This window comes from Telopea speciosissima, chromosome 4 (assembly GCF_018873765.1).
Source record: "Telopea speciosissima isolate NSW1024214 ecotype Mountain lineage chromosome 4, Tspe_v1, whole genome shotgun sequence".
NCBI classification, from domain to species: domain Eukaryota; kingdom Viridiplantae; phylum Streptophyta; class Magnoliopsida; order Proteales; family Proteaceae; genus Telopea; species Telopea speciosissima.
In genome coordinates, this window is record NC_057919.1 from 2,828,562 (window position 1) to 2,843,974 (window position 15,413).

At 40.2% G+C, this 15,413-nt stretch overlaps 2 protein-coding genes across 3 annotated transcripts; both read left to right on the forward strand.

The window, feature by feature from the left end:
* The first annotated feature begins 3,087 nt into the window (after positions 1 to 3,087).
* LOC122657950 (B-box zinc finger protein 21-like) lies at positions 3,088 to 4,308 on the forward strand. Of its 2 annotated transcripts, none has more exons than XM_043852754.1 (3): positions 3,088 to 3,343; positions 3,494 to 3,928; positions 4,011 to 4,308. In XM_043852754.1, exons 1-3 carry the CDS (start codon positions 3,158 to 3,160, stop codon positions 4,284 to 4,286), a joined length of 897 nt encoding a protein of 298 aa, XP_043708689.1. In that variant the 5' UTR covers positions 3,088 to 3,157; the 3' UTR covers positions 4,287 to 4,308. The 2 variants fall into 2 exon arrangements, with proteins under 2 accessions (XP_043708689.1, XP_043708690.1); XM_043852755.1 differs by having other exon boundaries at positions 3,494 to 3,923; positions 4,009 to 4,308.
* A 6,283-nt stretch (positions 4,309 to 10,591) lies between these two features.
* On the forward strand, positions 10,592 to 12,370 carry LOC122657949 (putative pentatricopeptide repeat-containing protein At5g37570). The gene has a single exon (XM_043852752.1). It carries the CDS (start codon positions 10,700 to 10,702, stop codon positions 12,353 to 12,355), a length of 1,656 nt encoding a protein of 551 aa, XP_043708687.1. The 5' UTR covers positions 10,592 to 10,699; the 3' UTR covers positions 12,356 to 12,370.
* Positions 12,371 to 15,413: the final 3,043 nt, after the last annotated feature.

Below are 15,413 nucleotides of genomic sequence, written 5' to 3' on the forward strand. Positions count from 1 at the left end.
TATCACTTCTGAATTCTAACACTCAAACTATCAGTCATATTGGACAGTTTTGTCCTTAAAGATGTTGATATTGTACTTCTTTTTACATTTTTATACCTAAGTCCGTAAAGTATCAGCAATCTGTGTTGAATCAATATGATATTGGTGTCGGCCGATACCAATACCTAAAACCATGACGTAAGTACATACTAGAACTTAGATTAGATCAGTGGATGGATGGGACCTCCACCAATCCTTTTAATTGTGCATACTCTGTCTCTTCTTTGGTCCCCTACGAAAGACAATTTCCCCAAATTACTTGGCTTCTGGCCTTACCCAAAAACTATTCATCTTGGCTGGCAAATGGTTTTAGGTATTGGTTTGGTATCGTTCTGATGCACTAAACGCATTTCATAGTCAGGAATGATAGGAGAATCTAGTCTCACATCAGTAAGGTAATATGCGATAATTTAGCTTATGACCTTGGAAAGACGCCATTCCATGATATCAGAGCTGGTTATCTATGACCTGTTGATCATGAATAGAAGGAGAGTTTAGTCCACATCAGTTAGGTATTGATATGGGTGATACTGACCGATACCATTAGAGTATTGTAACCGATACCGATCAAGATACCTAAAACCATGATGTATGCACCATGGCTTGGTGGTCATGCCCATGTTGAGGCATGGTTTGCGCAGCCAGGTGGTGCTGTCAGTGTCGGTTCAAAATGCCCATGCTCATGTTGGGGCATGGTTTACTTAGCCCATGCAGCAGCCAATGGTGCTGTCAGCTGTGTGTCTCATTCACTAAACTGCCTATGTTCATGGCCTTAGGTTAGGTATCCGCATTGGTATCGTTATTGTTTAATATCAATACTAATATTGGGGAACAAGAATGCTATGCAGTCGCGTAGCCCCTGCATTAGTTTAGGGTCGAATGAGACTGTGCATAAGGGTATCAATATGAATGTGAATTTTAAATTTAAGGTATGTGGAGTGGGAATATATGTAATATTGCATGTTCTTGTATTTGGACATAGGAGCCACATGATCAGATCTCATTTTTTATTTATTTTTTGGTGGCGTCAATATCACCGCTGTGTATTGGTATTATATATGTATTGATTTATCATGTACCAACGATATCGATATGTATAGACCGATGATCCATTATAACACATTTTAATAAAAATTCAAAAGATTCTTTTAATTAAAGAGAGACGGTTCTTTGTCTGGCAATGTAGCCTATGCGATGGCCAATCGCAACATGCGGGAGCATCAATAGAAGTAAGATTTTTCGCAAAGGGATGGGGCGATCATTTTACCTTCCTTTATGTTTGGGCATAGGTGCCTCACTACCAGGCTGGGTTTTTTTCCATCTATTTAAAATATGGAAAAAAAAACTTGTTCGAGAGCATGGCTCTTGCGACTAAACATAGGCCCTAGTGAAATGACTATCCCGCCCAATAAAAGACAGAAATTTCATCCCCTTTTGATGTTTCCATTTGCATTCCATTTGTCGGTTTTGTCCCCTACATAGGTGCAGGAACCTCGCTGCCGGACAAAAAATTCTCTCCTAGTAAAATAATAATCTAGCTCAGCTTTTCATCTAAAGTCTACAATGCTCTACACAGCCACCAGGTAGGATCCAATCCAAATAGTGTATCTTCACGTAGGATATGGTTTAAGACTTTAAGTCTTTAAGATTGTAAGAAATCCAAAGTAGTGGGGGTCCCCTCTCCCTCGATAATTGGCTGCCTAGGTCTGTCCGTGCGTATGAATGCGCAACAGAAAGTAAGAGAGCCATCTTAAATTTGTTTTTTTTTTTAAGAGGAAAATTAAGATTTAAAAAAAATAAATTTATGCCCGATATGATCAGATTCAATTCGATACACACCGCTATTACAGGAATTGCTTTTGCTTTCTTTTTCATTGGTATCGGTATCAAAATACAAAAATCAATATCAATACCAAAACGGCAAAATCTATAATCTTGGTCAAGAATTAGGTCTAAGGACAAAAGAATTCTGTACCTGATCAATATGGATTGGCCGATATGATACAAATTTGATTTGTTTAATGAATAACTTGTTTTGAATTGATACATATGTAGCGATGTTAGTGTGATATCAACGATGACTAATATCTTCACCGATGTTGTGAACTAAATCCCTAAGAGACGACGTCATTCTTGTCGTCCATGATTCATAAGGGAAAAAGAACCCTCTTGAGAAAATGAGTCTCGTGCAAAACACAGGTGTGAAATGATGGCCCTGCCCCCATGAAAGGTAGAAATACCCCTATTAATGCTTCTGCATGCTCTCCCATTAGCCCGTGCACTAACACAAGGATCACGTTCCCAAACACTGAACGCATTTCCTTCATAATAAATTACCCCTCCAATTCTCTGCCTAGCCTAGTTCCCCAGCTCCTCTAATAAAGGGGGTGAACCCCACCTGAACAAAGTGATTGAACAAGGGTAGGATGGTCATTGCGTTCCCCCTTGTTAGGGGGATGGGGAATTGAAAAGGATACAGATCTGACATTTCCCATTTTCCATTTCACATATCCCTTCAGATGAGGAAGAGCTACAAAAAGGTCCAAAATGTATTAGTCCAAGTGTCCAGCCCATCCTTCAACAAATACAAACTCATTAAAATCCGAGGTCTTAGGTTCTCTCCCTTTCTCTCAATTCCCAAGTCAGTCCCCATCTTTTTTCCCACTACCCTCATTATTCTTTTCTTCTTCTTCATCTATTCCATATTTCCATCCACCAGCTCCAGCTGAAGCACGAGAGAGGGAGGACCACTACCAAAAATACCAAATACTACTTTCTCCACGGCATTCCAGTTATTAGAAATTCACTATTCAGTCATGTCTGATGTCTCTCTCTCCCTTTCAATAGTTTATTAATTCATCTAAATTAATTAAAACCATCCCTCACTTACATCTCCAAGCCTCCAAATTCCATTTCCCAATTCCCAATCTCTCTCTCTCTCTCTCTCTCTTTCTTTCTTTTCTGGCCAACGAGTTACAGCAACAGCCCATTACTTAGAGAATTTTTTCTTCATGGCTTTCGTCTCCCCTTCTGTCTCTGCCCTCCTCCGGTGATAACTGAGAAGCCATCCGATGATGATGATGTATTAGAGAAGGCGTAGATAGATAGATAGGTAGTAATGAAGATCCAGTGCGACGTTTGCAACAAAGAGGAGGCTTCCCTCTTCTGCTCCGCCGACGAGGCCGCACTTTGTCATGCCTGTGACCACCGCGTCCACCATGCCAACAAGCTCGCTGGCAAACACCACCGCTTCTCCCTTCTCCACCCTTCCTCCAAAGACTTCCCTCGTTGCGACATCTGCCAGGTTTTCTTCCCCACCCCCCTTCATTTCTCCTCTTCTCTTCTCTTCTCGTCTCTTCTCTTCTCTTCTCTTCTTCCATTTACTACCAATTTCTATTACATTCAAACTGATCCCTAACTCTGGTTCTTCAATTTCTTTGTTGAAAACTTGAAGGAGAAACGTGCCTTTCTCTTCTGCCGAGAGGACAGAGCGATTCTCTGTAGAGACTGCGACCTTCCGATTCACACAGCTAATGAACATACCACCAAGCACCACAGATTCCTCCTCACCGGCGTTAAGCTCTCTTCCTCTCCTTCCACCATCACCACCACCACCACCACTGCCCCGTTACCGTCCAACGGGGACTGCGATACGGCCACTCCCACTGAAGTCAGCTCTTCCCAGTTGGCCATGAAGAAAAAACCCAACTCTGTTTCTGACCCGCCACCATCAATTCTGGCCCACACTACTACATCCAAAGTCGGCGACGATGTTTCTGCAAGCTTAGGGGGTTCTACTAGTAGCATATCAGAGTACCTGATCGAGTTGCCGGGCTGGCAGGTGGACGACCTTCTCGATTCATCTGCCCCTTTTGGTTACTGTAGTAAGGTTTGCATTGCACCCACTCTCTGTTTTACTCTCTGTTTCTGTTTCTTCCTCTTTCTTTTTTGTAACCATGAAATGATGCCAGATTGATTTCACACCGCCATTTCTGGATGCCGATCTTGAAAGCAACCTCAGCTTGTCTTCTGAAGATTTTGGGATCTGGGAACCTCAAGTTCCTCAAGCCCCACCTACTCCCAACTACAACTTCGCTGTGCACAACGGTTACACCAAGGTGTCGACTCAGGCAAGCAGTCTCACTCTCAGATCTAACAAGCGAATGAACGATGATGGTTTAACAGTTCCTCAAATCAGCCCTCCATCCTCCAAGAGGTTGAGGCCTTATCATCCCTTCTTTTGTTAATTCTCAAATCCAACTGAAACTCTCTTTCTCTCTGTTTGTGTTCCAATGTTATCTGTTTGGTTTTTCGTTTCGTTCACCCGATTGGAGACCCTCTAGTGCGGTCCCTCATGCAGTTGCAGGATTTCTTACTTAGGGTGGCAAAGCAAACGACATGATTCCAATATCACCAATTGATCATGAATCCTGGAAGAAATTCAAAAGTACCATGATAGTTGGTGAGAGAAACCACTCCAACTCCATTCCAGAACTAGGTACTTAATTTGTTAGTTTTTACAGCAAATCTATTCTAGAATGGAATGTATCCGTGGTTGGAATCTGGGAGTCTTGGCCCTTGGGCCCGGAACCAGAGTTTTCTGATTTCTAGGCTCAAGAAATGGAAATTACGGAATTTTTGTTTGGATTCTGGCCTTCTACTAAACTGAAAATGAACACCTGATCGATCTTAGCCATTCTGAAAATTTACCATTTGCAGACATTCAATGTCAGAAGAGCAAATTAAGAATCTGAATATTGAGGAAATACCTGATAAACTCTCCATAAAAGGAAAGGACAGTGATTACATCACATCACCCTTCACCCACACTAAAATGAATAAGGGAAACCTTTATTTTGCTTTTTGTATTGGTCAAACCCATTAGATTGATATCTTTCGAATCTTCGGAGCTAAATTGCTTTACCGTTTGAGAAGGGGCTAAGAGATGAAATTTAATGTTTGGGCAAAGTTCTTCTCCACCCATAGTGGGGATCAGGATCAGGATCGTCTCCAAGGAGCCCAGTGCCCAGGGTGGTGTCAGGGGGCATCCAGCGGTTGAGCTGTGCCACACACATCCCTAGGCACACATCTCAGTGCATGTCTAGGGATCTGTGTGGCACAGACCAATGGCTGACAGCACCCTGGGCTTGCTGGGCTCTCTGGAGACGAGCTAAATTCTCATAGAGGACAGTTCACCCATCATCCTAGGGTTTTAGTATGTTTCAAAATACCCTATCGTTACCTTATTCACCATGGGTGGAGGGAAACCCGGTCTTGTTTGTTTTCATCTTTTTTGGGGTAAGTTATGAGGAAGAGATGGATTTCAATGTAGTATTTATATATTTGTATAAATAATAAATCAAGTTTCCACAAGCCATAATGAAGGAGGAATTTCTTCAGTGATGGTCATCATTGACATAGTGGAAGGCATATCGAAACTCAAACAAATAAGGGGGAGTTTCCTACATGTTGGATGAAAAAACTCTCCTATAAAGAAAGATAAGGGAAAGATGTTTTCTGTCCCGGGGTGTAACCTACACCAGCACTCCTTAGGTCCATCTCTAATAGGGGGAGGGGGAGAAGAGAGATAGATACACATGAGATCGAGCACTAGCATAGGCCACAATTGCGAATAGAAAACATTTCCCTAAAAATAGATATTGAAATTTGACATAGAGTTTGTGTTAAGTTTTCTTTGAATAAATTGGGATTGAGCTTTTTTGTTTAAGTTATAGAAGTACCAAGCTTGCTAGGTCTTCTTATTTTTTGGTGTGAAAACGAGTTTATGATATATGATCTCAGATCGTTATCTTTCATTAATTGTAAAGTTTTGAATATATATACAGACTACGTACAGAGGATGTGTTTAACTCCTCAACGTAAGCTATGAACAGAATATGACTTGTCTCTAATGAAGTTATTATATATTGGTTAGGATATGTACACAAAACAGTGAGAGGAAATATATAGGAGACTTGAGTGTTCACGTTTGTAACACTAATACTATGAGCGTTATTGGTTAGGATATGCTCATTATGGATTTGAATGAAACTTTGAGTTATTTATTAGTTCTTGTCAATAATTAAAGAAATGAAAGTCATTACAAAGTCTTAAACAAAAAAGAATAGATGTAATGGACTGGCCAGAATTTGGTATAATTTATATTTCAATTTCAGGAAATAGTCAACAAATAGATTTTCGATCAAGAAATTGAAGTTGTTTTGGTTGGATCAATCTGAAATATTTCAAGAATAAGAAATATGTTTGGTAGTTCAATTTCTGAGAATAAATTCTTTATATTTCTTTGGGAGAGGGTTGATAGTGGCAGAGGTGGGGACAGTGGGGTTGAGAAGGGGTGGTGGTGATGGCGGCGTCGAGAAGCTGATGGTGGCATGGTGACGGTGAACCATCAAGAGAAGAAGGATGGCGTATTATTTTTAACATAAAATTACTATTTTACCCATCAAATGAACTTTGTGCTCATTGAAGAGCAAGAGTGAAAATCAATTTTTATTTCAAAATTGAAACAGCTCCATAGCTATTTCAGAATTTCTATTCCATTTGATTTTTATTTTATTGAAATAAAGTGCAAAAGTCAAACCAAACAATTTTCGAAATAGAAATCACCCAATGAAATGGACATACAAATCATACAAAATCAGGCCTTCATGGTTTATAGATCCAAAATAGATTAAATAATTGATAGTATAGTAGAAAGAAGTAGAGTAGCATCATTGCATCACAAAGTAATGCTTAATACCGTAGTAGACTTGGATCAATAAATTTAATGTTTCATAAAATTATAAAAAATATGATTAATTAAAATATATTCTAATAGTAGAGATCCAGCGGTTTGAATTGACGTAACGAAAGCACCATGAATAGTAATAAAACTTCACAGAGTATCGGCACTTGTATCAGTCGTTGGAGATACCAATACCGATTTCACAGAGGGCCTAAACTCGATTCATAGCATGGATGACTGGATGTAGTTCACGATATCGGCACTTGTATACATCGTTGGCAAAGATGATTGTATTGTATATATCAATTAGGTATCAATCATAAACCTTATGGCCGATATTAATACTAATCGATTGTATTAATATCGGTCATGACATGGGCACACAAAATGATCGTCGGACCCCCTGAACCTCGAAAATGACCAGGGATGCGGTAGTCATTTCACGTGCCCCTATGTCAAAGTGCAGGAGCGATGTGAACTGCGCAGCCGGGTGGCATTCTCTTTCCTTTATTTATATTCAGATTATCCGCTAGAGACTGGCATTATAAACCCGGATTTGGCTCCTGTCCAGCCGTGGCGGGAGCTGGACCGTCCAGCACCCCTCTAAGATCCTTCCATTTGGCCAGGGGTGCATCCAACGGTCCTAAGAGAGAATTTACTATTAACCCATCTTCCTCTCTCACCCTCCCATTTGACGAAACCCGACCCGACTAAATTTCAAAATCCTTGGTAAATCTCTGCAACCTGTTCTCCATTAAAACCCCTCGAAGAGGATCGACGAACCTCTCTGTTGAACAGTTTTTCAGAATCAATTCTCTTTTTTCCAATGAAATTTCAGGGAATTTGTGAATGAATGGCCATTTCTGCTGAATCCCGCTTCACAAAAATCTCTGCAACCTATTCTCCATTAAAAGAAAACACCAAATATTGTTAGAAATTAACAAAATTTCTTTGGGAAAATATCATCCCCCTCCCATCTAAGTTTGCCTAATATCAATCCAGTACCTAAGTTTTGAAAAATATCTATCCCCTCCCCTACTTTATAAAGATTATATCAACCGTACCCTAAGTGACTAACGGTGTTAAAATAAGAGTTTAAAAGACGATATTACCTTTTAATTGGAGTTTAAAAAGGTTTCTGGAGTGGGACCCACCCCTTCTTCATTCTTCTTAAACCCCATAATACCCTTAATGTTATTTTATTCCAATTTTACCCTCCTCAACCCCAAAACTCCTTTTGCGGCTTCTTCCCAAAAAACCCTGTGTTCTTCTTCTTCAACCCCAAAACAAGAACCTTGAGTGTATGAATTCATCGAGCGTGCAAGCTTTCCCACTGCATGTACCCTTGAGATGGTATCGCTCTTAATCGAATTCAAACCCCTAACCTACAGTGTTTTTTTTACTATAAACTAGGTTTTCCTAACTGAATCTGAATCTCTTAATCCATTCATATTCGTTCTGTTTCAAAAAATCCCCAATGCATGGTTCTTTTTTCCACCAAACCACCAAACTTAATTTCTTCTTTCTGACTGTTTGACACAAAGTTCAAAAATTTAAAAACCCTTCAACGAAGCATAGGAATGCAATTTTGAATCAGTTCCCCTGTTTCCGGCAATTCCATTATCCAATTTGGACTTTTGGAACTGCTTAGGGGCTATTTGGAAGAATGGATTACTTGAGTCATGCATCCTACCACTGGGCCTCACATCCACCGCTGGATAACAAAATCCTTTTTCTTGAATTTCCATTTTTCCATTTTTTTTTTTTTTTTTTTGTTTCCATATTAGCGAGCTTCTTTGGTTTCTGGTTCTAAGTACCTTTTTTGACTTCCTTCCTGCCTTCCCTCTTTCTTAGAATCTCATTGGGTAGCAAATTCCTAAATGCGTCCGTGTGATGGGTTGTCCAAGTCTACCTTCAAGAACTGTTGGGTGATTTCTGAAAGGCTTGAAGTTTGAAGTAATATATAGTCTAGGTGTTTCATGAAGATTTTTTAACTAGGTTTTTTTCTCAAACTTGCAGTGTTTGTGGTCGTGAATGACTATTTTTATTTTCAGATAGGTAGAGGCATTGTAGATGTGGAGGGTGTTCTTTCCAAAATAGAAATAATTGTGGTCGTGAATGACTCTCATGGATTGACTTCCCTTGATATTTAGCTTCTTTTGAACAGATCCAATGGTTGGTTCAAACTTGCTCTTGCAAATAGTTCTTGTCAAGAACAGAAAGGAGTTGCAGAACAAAGTTTTGAGTATAATTTAAGAGCAGAGAAATACCCAGGATAGTTAGAAGATTAGAAGACGATGCCAATGCGTCACTCTCCATCTCCCATCCCTCTCCTTCTATTCCACTGAAACCCCAAACCCACCTTCTCTTTCCCTTCTATCTCACTATATAGCAGCGAAAAAAAAGAGTTGAAACCCTTCTGCAAACTAATCGAACCACCCCTTCTTCTCATTTTTTCTTAGAACCAACCCCACTGTCTTCCTTTTCCAAAAACCCCAATCCAACACTCCTTGGTTCTGCCAGAACCAGAAAAACAAAAAAGAGTGAGAAGAAGAAGAGCAGAGAGGGCGAGAGAGAGTACAGAACCAAAAATAGAAAACCCTTTGTCTATGTTCTTCTCCCCTCACCCCCCCCCCCCTAACAAAACCCCTCTGTTTTCAACCAACAAGTCTTCTCAGATTTGTCACTGGAGCATTGCTACTTTCCCGTCGTCTCGCTCGACTTCATCACTTCCGGTAGGTCCAATGAAATCTCTGCAAATAAACGACATCATCATGAACATCTGAAAGCTCTGGTTTACTATGGAGGGATCTCTTCAGAGAAGATCGAAGTGTTGGGGTTGAAGAGGGCAAAATTGGAATAATATAACATTAAGGGTATTATGGGGTTTTATAAATTCTGTACATGCCACATCATTCCTTAATAGCATTTTTTAACGGTTAGGGTACGGTTGATAGAATCTTTATAAAGTAGGGGAGGGGTAGATATTTTTCAAAACTTGAGTATTGGATTGATATTAGGCAAACTTAGAGGGGAGGGTGATGATATTTTCTCAATTTCTTTTAAAAAATTGCACTACATAAAAAAAGAAACTAAAACATTAGAGCTCACAGAGTCATATTTTAGTGAACAACTCAGTTTTGGTAATCCTATGATTTCTGTTGTTACCAAAACCCCTAAACCTATGCTTGTTACTCTATAATAAGAATCCAGAATAGTGATAGTCATAGTAGCAAAGAGTACATCTTTCATCCAGGAAGAATTCAAGCGGGTAATATCCTGTACCAAGAACCCTAACCAGTTTTTAGGTTTTCATAACGCAAATGAGAGAGAGAGAGAGAAGAATACCTGGTTAGCCTTGCGGTTGCCGTCGCCAAATACCTTAAAGAAAGAGGAACGAGGGTTTTAAGGAGATCCAAAGAGGATTTTGAAATTTGGTCGGGTCGGGTTTTGTCATACGAGAGGTTGAGAGAGGAGTATGGGTTAATATTAGACTCTCTCTTATGACCGTTGGATGCACCCGTGGCTAGGTGGAAGGATCTTAGAGGGTTGCTAGACGGTCCAACTCCCGCCATGGCTGGACAAGAGCTAGATCGGATTTGGCTCTTGTCCTGCAGCGGCGGGAGCTGGAGCATCCAGCCTATGGAAACCACCTAAAAACAGGAGGTGGGGTGGTCATTTCACATGTGAGGCCCAGGTTTTTGCTGTCGTTTAGCTGGGCTGGACGCTCCAGCTCCCGCCACTGCAGGACAGGAGCCAAATCCAGCCAGATCCTACCCAGCCCAGTTCAGTTCCTTTGAAGATTGTTCGTCACTTAACTTTGGCGGGAAAGAAGGTAACATTTGTTTTTCAAGGATTAAGAGCGTATGCTGTTGCGTACTTCGAATCTGAGGCTGAGATTAATAAGAGTCTCAGATGCAGACCAGAACCCGCAGGCACCACGAAAACAACAAAGTGGACAGAGCTGCATCTCTCTTGAAAGCGTGCATCTCCCTTCCCCACCTCAAACAGATCCATGCGTATATCTTCCGATCAAATCTCCACCAGAACAACTCTCTCGCTTCCACCCTCGTCTCTCTCTATGCTTTCTTCTCCTTTCCACGCTACACCCTCCTCGTTTTCTCCTCTGTTTCGCACCCAAACCTGTCCCTCTTCAACCACAGCATCAGGGCTTTCTCCAAGATCCCAACCCTCTGCATTCAGTCCATCCATCTTTATCTCCAAATGATTCGTAATGGAATCAGACCCGATAATTTCACTTACCCTTTCCTCCTGAATTCGTGTGCCGCGCTGTCCGCTCTCCATCACGGAACCGAGATCCATGGACGTCTTACCAGTACTGGATTTGGGTCGTACTTGCCAGTTTGCAATGCGTTGATTGACATGTACGGCAAATGCAATGCATTAGATCGATCATACGGTGTATTCGATGAAATGCCGGAGAAAGATGTCGTTTCCTATAACGCGCTTTTGGGAGCCCACGCGAGGCTCGGGGAAGATATGCGTCTTGCACAGAGATTGTTTGATCATATGCCGGTGAGTAATGTGATATCTTGGAATGCTATGATTGTTGGCTATGTAAATAGTAGAGATCTAGATTCAGCAAGAGCCGTTTTTGACAGGATGCCTGAAAGGAATGTTGTTTCTTGGACGACGATGCTTGTGGGATACACCAAACATGGGCTTGTTGGTTCAGCCAGGGCTCTTTTTGATGCAATGCCGCAGCGAAATTTGATTTCGTGGACGGCGATGATCACTGGGTACGCTCAGAATGGACAGCCCAGTGAGGCTCTGTCATTATTCCACAGAATGGAGGAAGCGAGGGTAAAACCTGATGCTGCCACAATGACTGGCGTGATCTCTGCATGTGCACAGTTGGGAGGCACGGAGTTAGTCCAGTGGGTTGCTTCTTATGTGGATCAACAAGGCATCGAACGGAACGAACGAGTCCTCACTGCGCTGGTGGATATGCACGCCAAGTGTGGAAACATGGAGGAAGCATGTCGCCTGTTTGAGGAAATTCCTCAACCCGATGTTTTCTCCTACAGCGCACTTATCACGGGGCTTGCTTCTCACGGACATGGAATCAAAGCTCTCGAAATTTTTCGTAGAATGCAAGCTGCAGATATCGAACCAGACGATATCACATTTGTTGGGGTATTGACTGCTTGTAGCCATACGGGTCTTGTTGAAGATGGCTTGAGATTCTGGGAAAGCATGGCAAAAGTTTACCGGATTGAGCCTGGTGCAGACCACTATGCTTGCATTGTTGATATGCTTGGACGTGCTGGGCAACTTGAAGAAGCCCATCGACTGGTGAAGAGCATGCCCATGGGGCCGCACCCTGGAGCTCTGGGTGCTCTTCTTGCGGCTTGTAGGACGTACGGCAATGTGCAGATCGCAGAAAGGGTTGCCCAGCAACTGTTCGAGTTGGAGCCACAGAACACAGGGAATTATATGCTTCTTGCTAGCATCTATGCTTCAAAGGAGCAATGGGAGGAAGCCACTAGGGTTCGGGTTGCCATGAAGGAAAGAGGTATGAATAAGCTTCCTGGATGTAGTTGGATTTGAGTTCAATTACTAGTAGTCGATGAAAGATAAAGATCTCACCTCCAAACAGCCTGCCTCATACAAAGGGTTAAGAGGGCAGTAGAAATAATATCACCTGGTGGTTGTTGCAAAGGTTAAGCGGGCGGTAGAAATATATCACCTGGGGGTGGTTGTGTATATCCCCATTCCACGGTCCTAAAAGTCGGTTAACCTATTGGGATTGGTGTGTGGTTTGTGTGATTACACTTTCATCAAAAATAAAAAAAATAAAAAAAATTCAAAAACTCATGTTTTAACTAGGTTTCAACCATCCAGAAAACGAGTTCGTCTTGGTTTCGACCATATCTCAGTCGAAACTTTGGACTTTCTCCAGGCTAACTCGAACTTGGGTTTCAAATTCTGGAAGTTTTTATTTTTTGCTGTGGTTTTTGTTGAACTGCTTATTTTTTACATTTTAAACTCAATCTATGCATTAGTTTTACATAGAGAACATTAAAAATATTACTTATGGTTTTGATCCAAGTTTGATACTGTATATTATTCTTGGACATGATATCAAATAAGGTTTGAGCAGATCATAACTCATTCAATATAAATGAGATTTAAGCAATCTTGGATTAGTTAGAAAGCTTTGTTTTGATAGCTTTCCAACAAATCCAACAATCTTGGTTTTTGTTGAACTGCCTATTTTTGACATTTTAAATTCAATTCATGCATTAGTTTTACATAGAGAATACTAAAAATATTACTTATGGTTTTGGTCCAAGTTTGATACTGTATATTGTTCTTGGACATGGTATCAAATAAGGTTTGAGCAGATCATAACTCATTCAATATAAATGAGATTTAAGCAATCTTGAATTTGTTAGAAAGCTTTGTTTTGATAGCTTTCCAACAAATCCAACATTGCTTAAATCTGATTTATATTGAAGGAGTTATCTACCGGTAAAACTTAATTTGGTATGCGCGAATGCTATCAAAATTACTGTAAATAAAAAAAAAAATTGGACATCAAAACAAATGAATATTTTACTGCACTTTTGGTTTTTAGCAATGTTTTACCATATTAAGATTTATGGAATTTTTAGATTTGAAAAAAACCCTAGCATTAGAAAGTTGAAAATTGCACATACTGTCGAAAATCCAATTTTTTGTTCTTGAATTGGGGGTTGATTGTTTTTCCTTTTAGAATTTTATTTTTTAACTATTTTTATTGGATTCAAATAGGGGGTATTTGTTTATTTATGAATAATATCGTAAGTAAATGAAATACAATTATAAATACAAATACAAAAATGAAATATAAATACAAAAACATTTACTTAAATGATATTAGACATAACTAAGTGTCTGTCTTGGTTTCTGGCATAAATACCTGTCTATCTTAGTTTTGAGTCAAGTTTCCCCTAGTTTCGATGGGCATATGTGTCGAAACCATCGAAATATGGTTGAAATCAGTCAAAACCATTGAAACTTGGTCGAATCCAGGGATTTTATAAAATTCCCCTTCAACTCGTCTCGGAAACCTGGGAAACCGAGTTAACTCGGTGGTTTCGACAGGTTTCGGTCAAGTTTTTGTTCCATGGTTGCAACAGAAATTTGGTTGGTATATATGCTATACTAACCTCACAAGGTAGTCCACACATTCTTTTAGGGTTAACGACATGCTTGGTATCCTTCAAGTCCCCATCCTCAGTTTTACATGTTTCTCTCCTCTTCAAATCCATGAAGCCTTTTTTTTTAAAAAAAAAAAATCGACAATCTAAATGAAAATATAAGGTTACCAAGTGAAACAAAGAAGAAATTGAAAGCAAGTACTAATTAACTGAATGTTTTTATGAATTCTCTGCATCACCCGGTTGCATGGATACAGACAGTCAAACCATTCACCCTCCTTTCGTAGCACCAGCCAGTTGAATTACACACACATGCTTGCTGATTCCTCTTCTTTGTTCCCATGAAATAATCTATGTTATGAAGGGCAATCCACCTCCAGACAGAAGTCACAGAACCAACCATTCACTCTATACCAATGTAAAAGCAGTATTTAATCAGTAGTAGTTCTTGTTCACACAGAATTACTGAATATATTTGCATCAGACGAACGAGAGCTGCATCACACTTTCGCTTCAATCCCCAACTCTCGTTGCTGGTTCTATTCCCCTTAAGCCTTAACAAATACCATGGAAGCGGGGGGAGGACAAGGAGTTCAGCTCCATTTTGCTGCAAAGAACGAGCTGAGCATTTGAATGCCAGATAAGGTTATGTCAGACAACCGGCATACCGGAAAACCCTAGCCTGTTGAGTTCAGCATCTTCCTTCCAAACACAGCCGCAGAACTCCTACTTACGTTCTTCAGAAATTTTGTACCTACCATGATAAACGACCAAACTGTGAAAGGCCCTTTTATTTCCTTGTGATTCTCAAAAATAATATGAACTCCACAACAGCTTTTCACAATCCTTCTATGTTCTGTACATTTTAATTGTTGCGAAAGTAAAAGCTTCGATGCTGAAAGAAATTGCTTGGATTAAAAGAGAGCATTCTATGACTAAAGATGATAATCATGGCCAGAGATTGGCTTGAATATTCATTCAAAGGGAGTTCTCCCCTCTAAAAGTGGATGAAAGACAAAAGAGCCTCACACCATAAAATATATATCTTGCGGCACAGCAGTCGGCAAATACAATGAAAGGGCCCGACCAGATGAAATAGGTTTATCCAAAGGTGGTACTTGGGATGGTTGTTTTAGAGAAGAAATTCCAGCCCAAAACCAACTTAGATTTGACCAGGTTGGGCAGACCAACTCACCGGAACCCCACTACTCCAAGTCTCCAACCATTTAAAAGGGAAACCACATAAATAACGCAATGCCCATATCGAAAGAAAAAATAAATAAATAAAATAAAACAAGAAAATTCAACTTAACTTGCTTAACACTGCTTATAACAAGTCTTAATTAGCTCTTTCCACCTACAAGTCAACAACCTCAGTATATATTTTGCTTGTCCAATGATTAAATTTTCATTTCCTGAACACAAATTTCTAACAGTTTTAAATAACATCAATGCACAAGTTT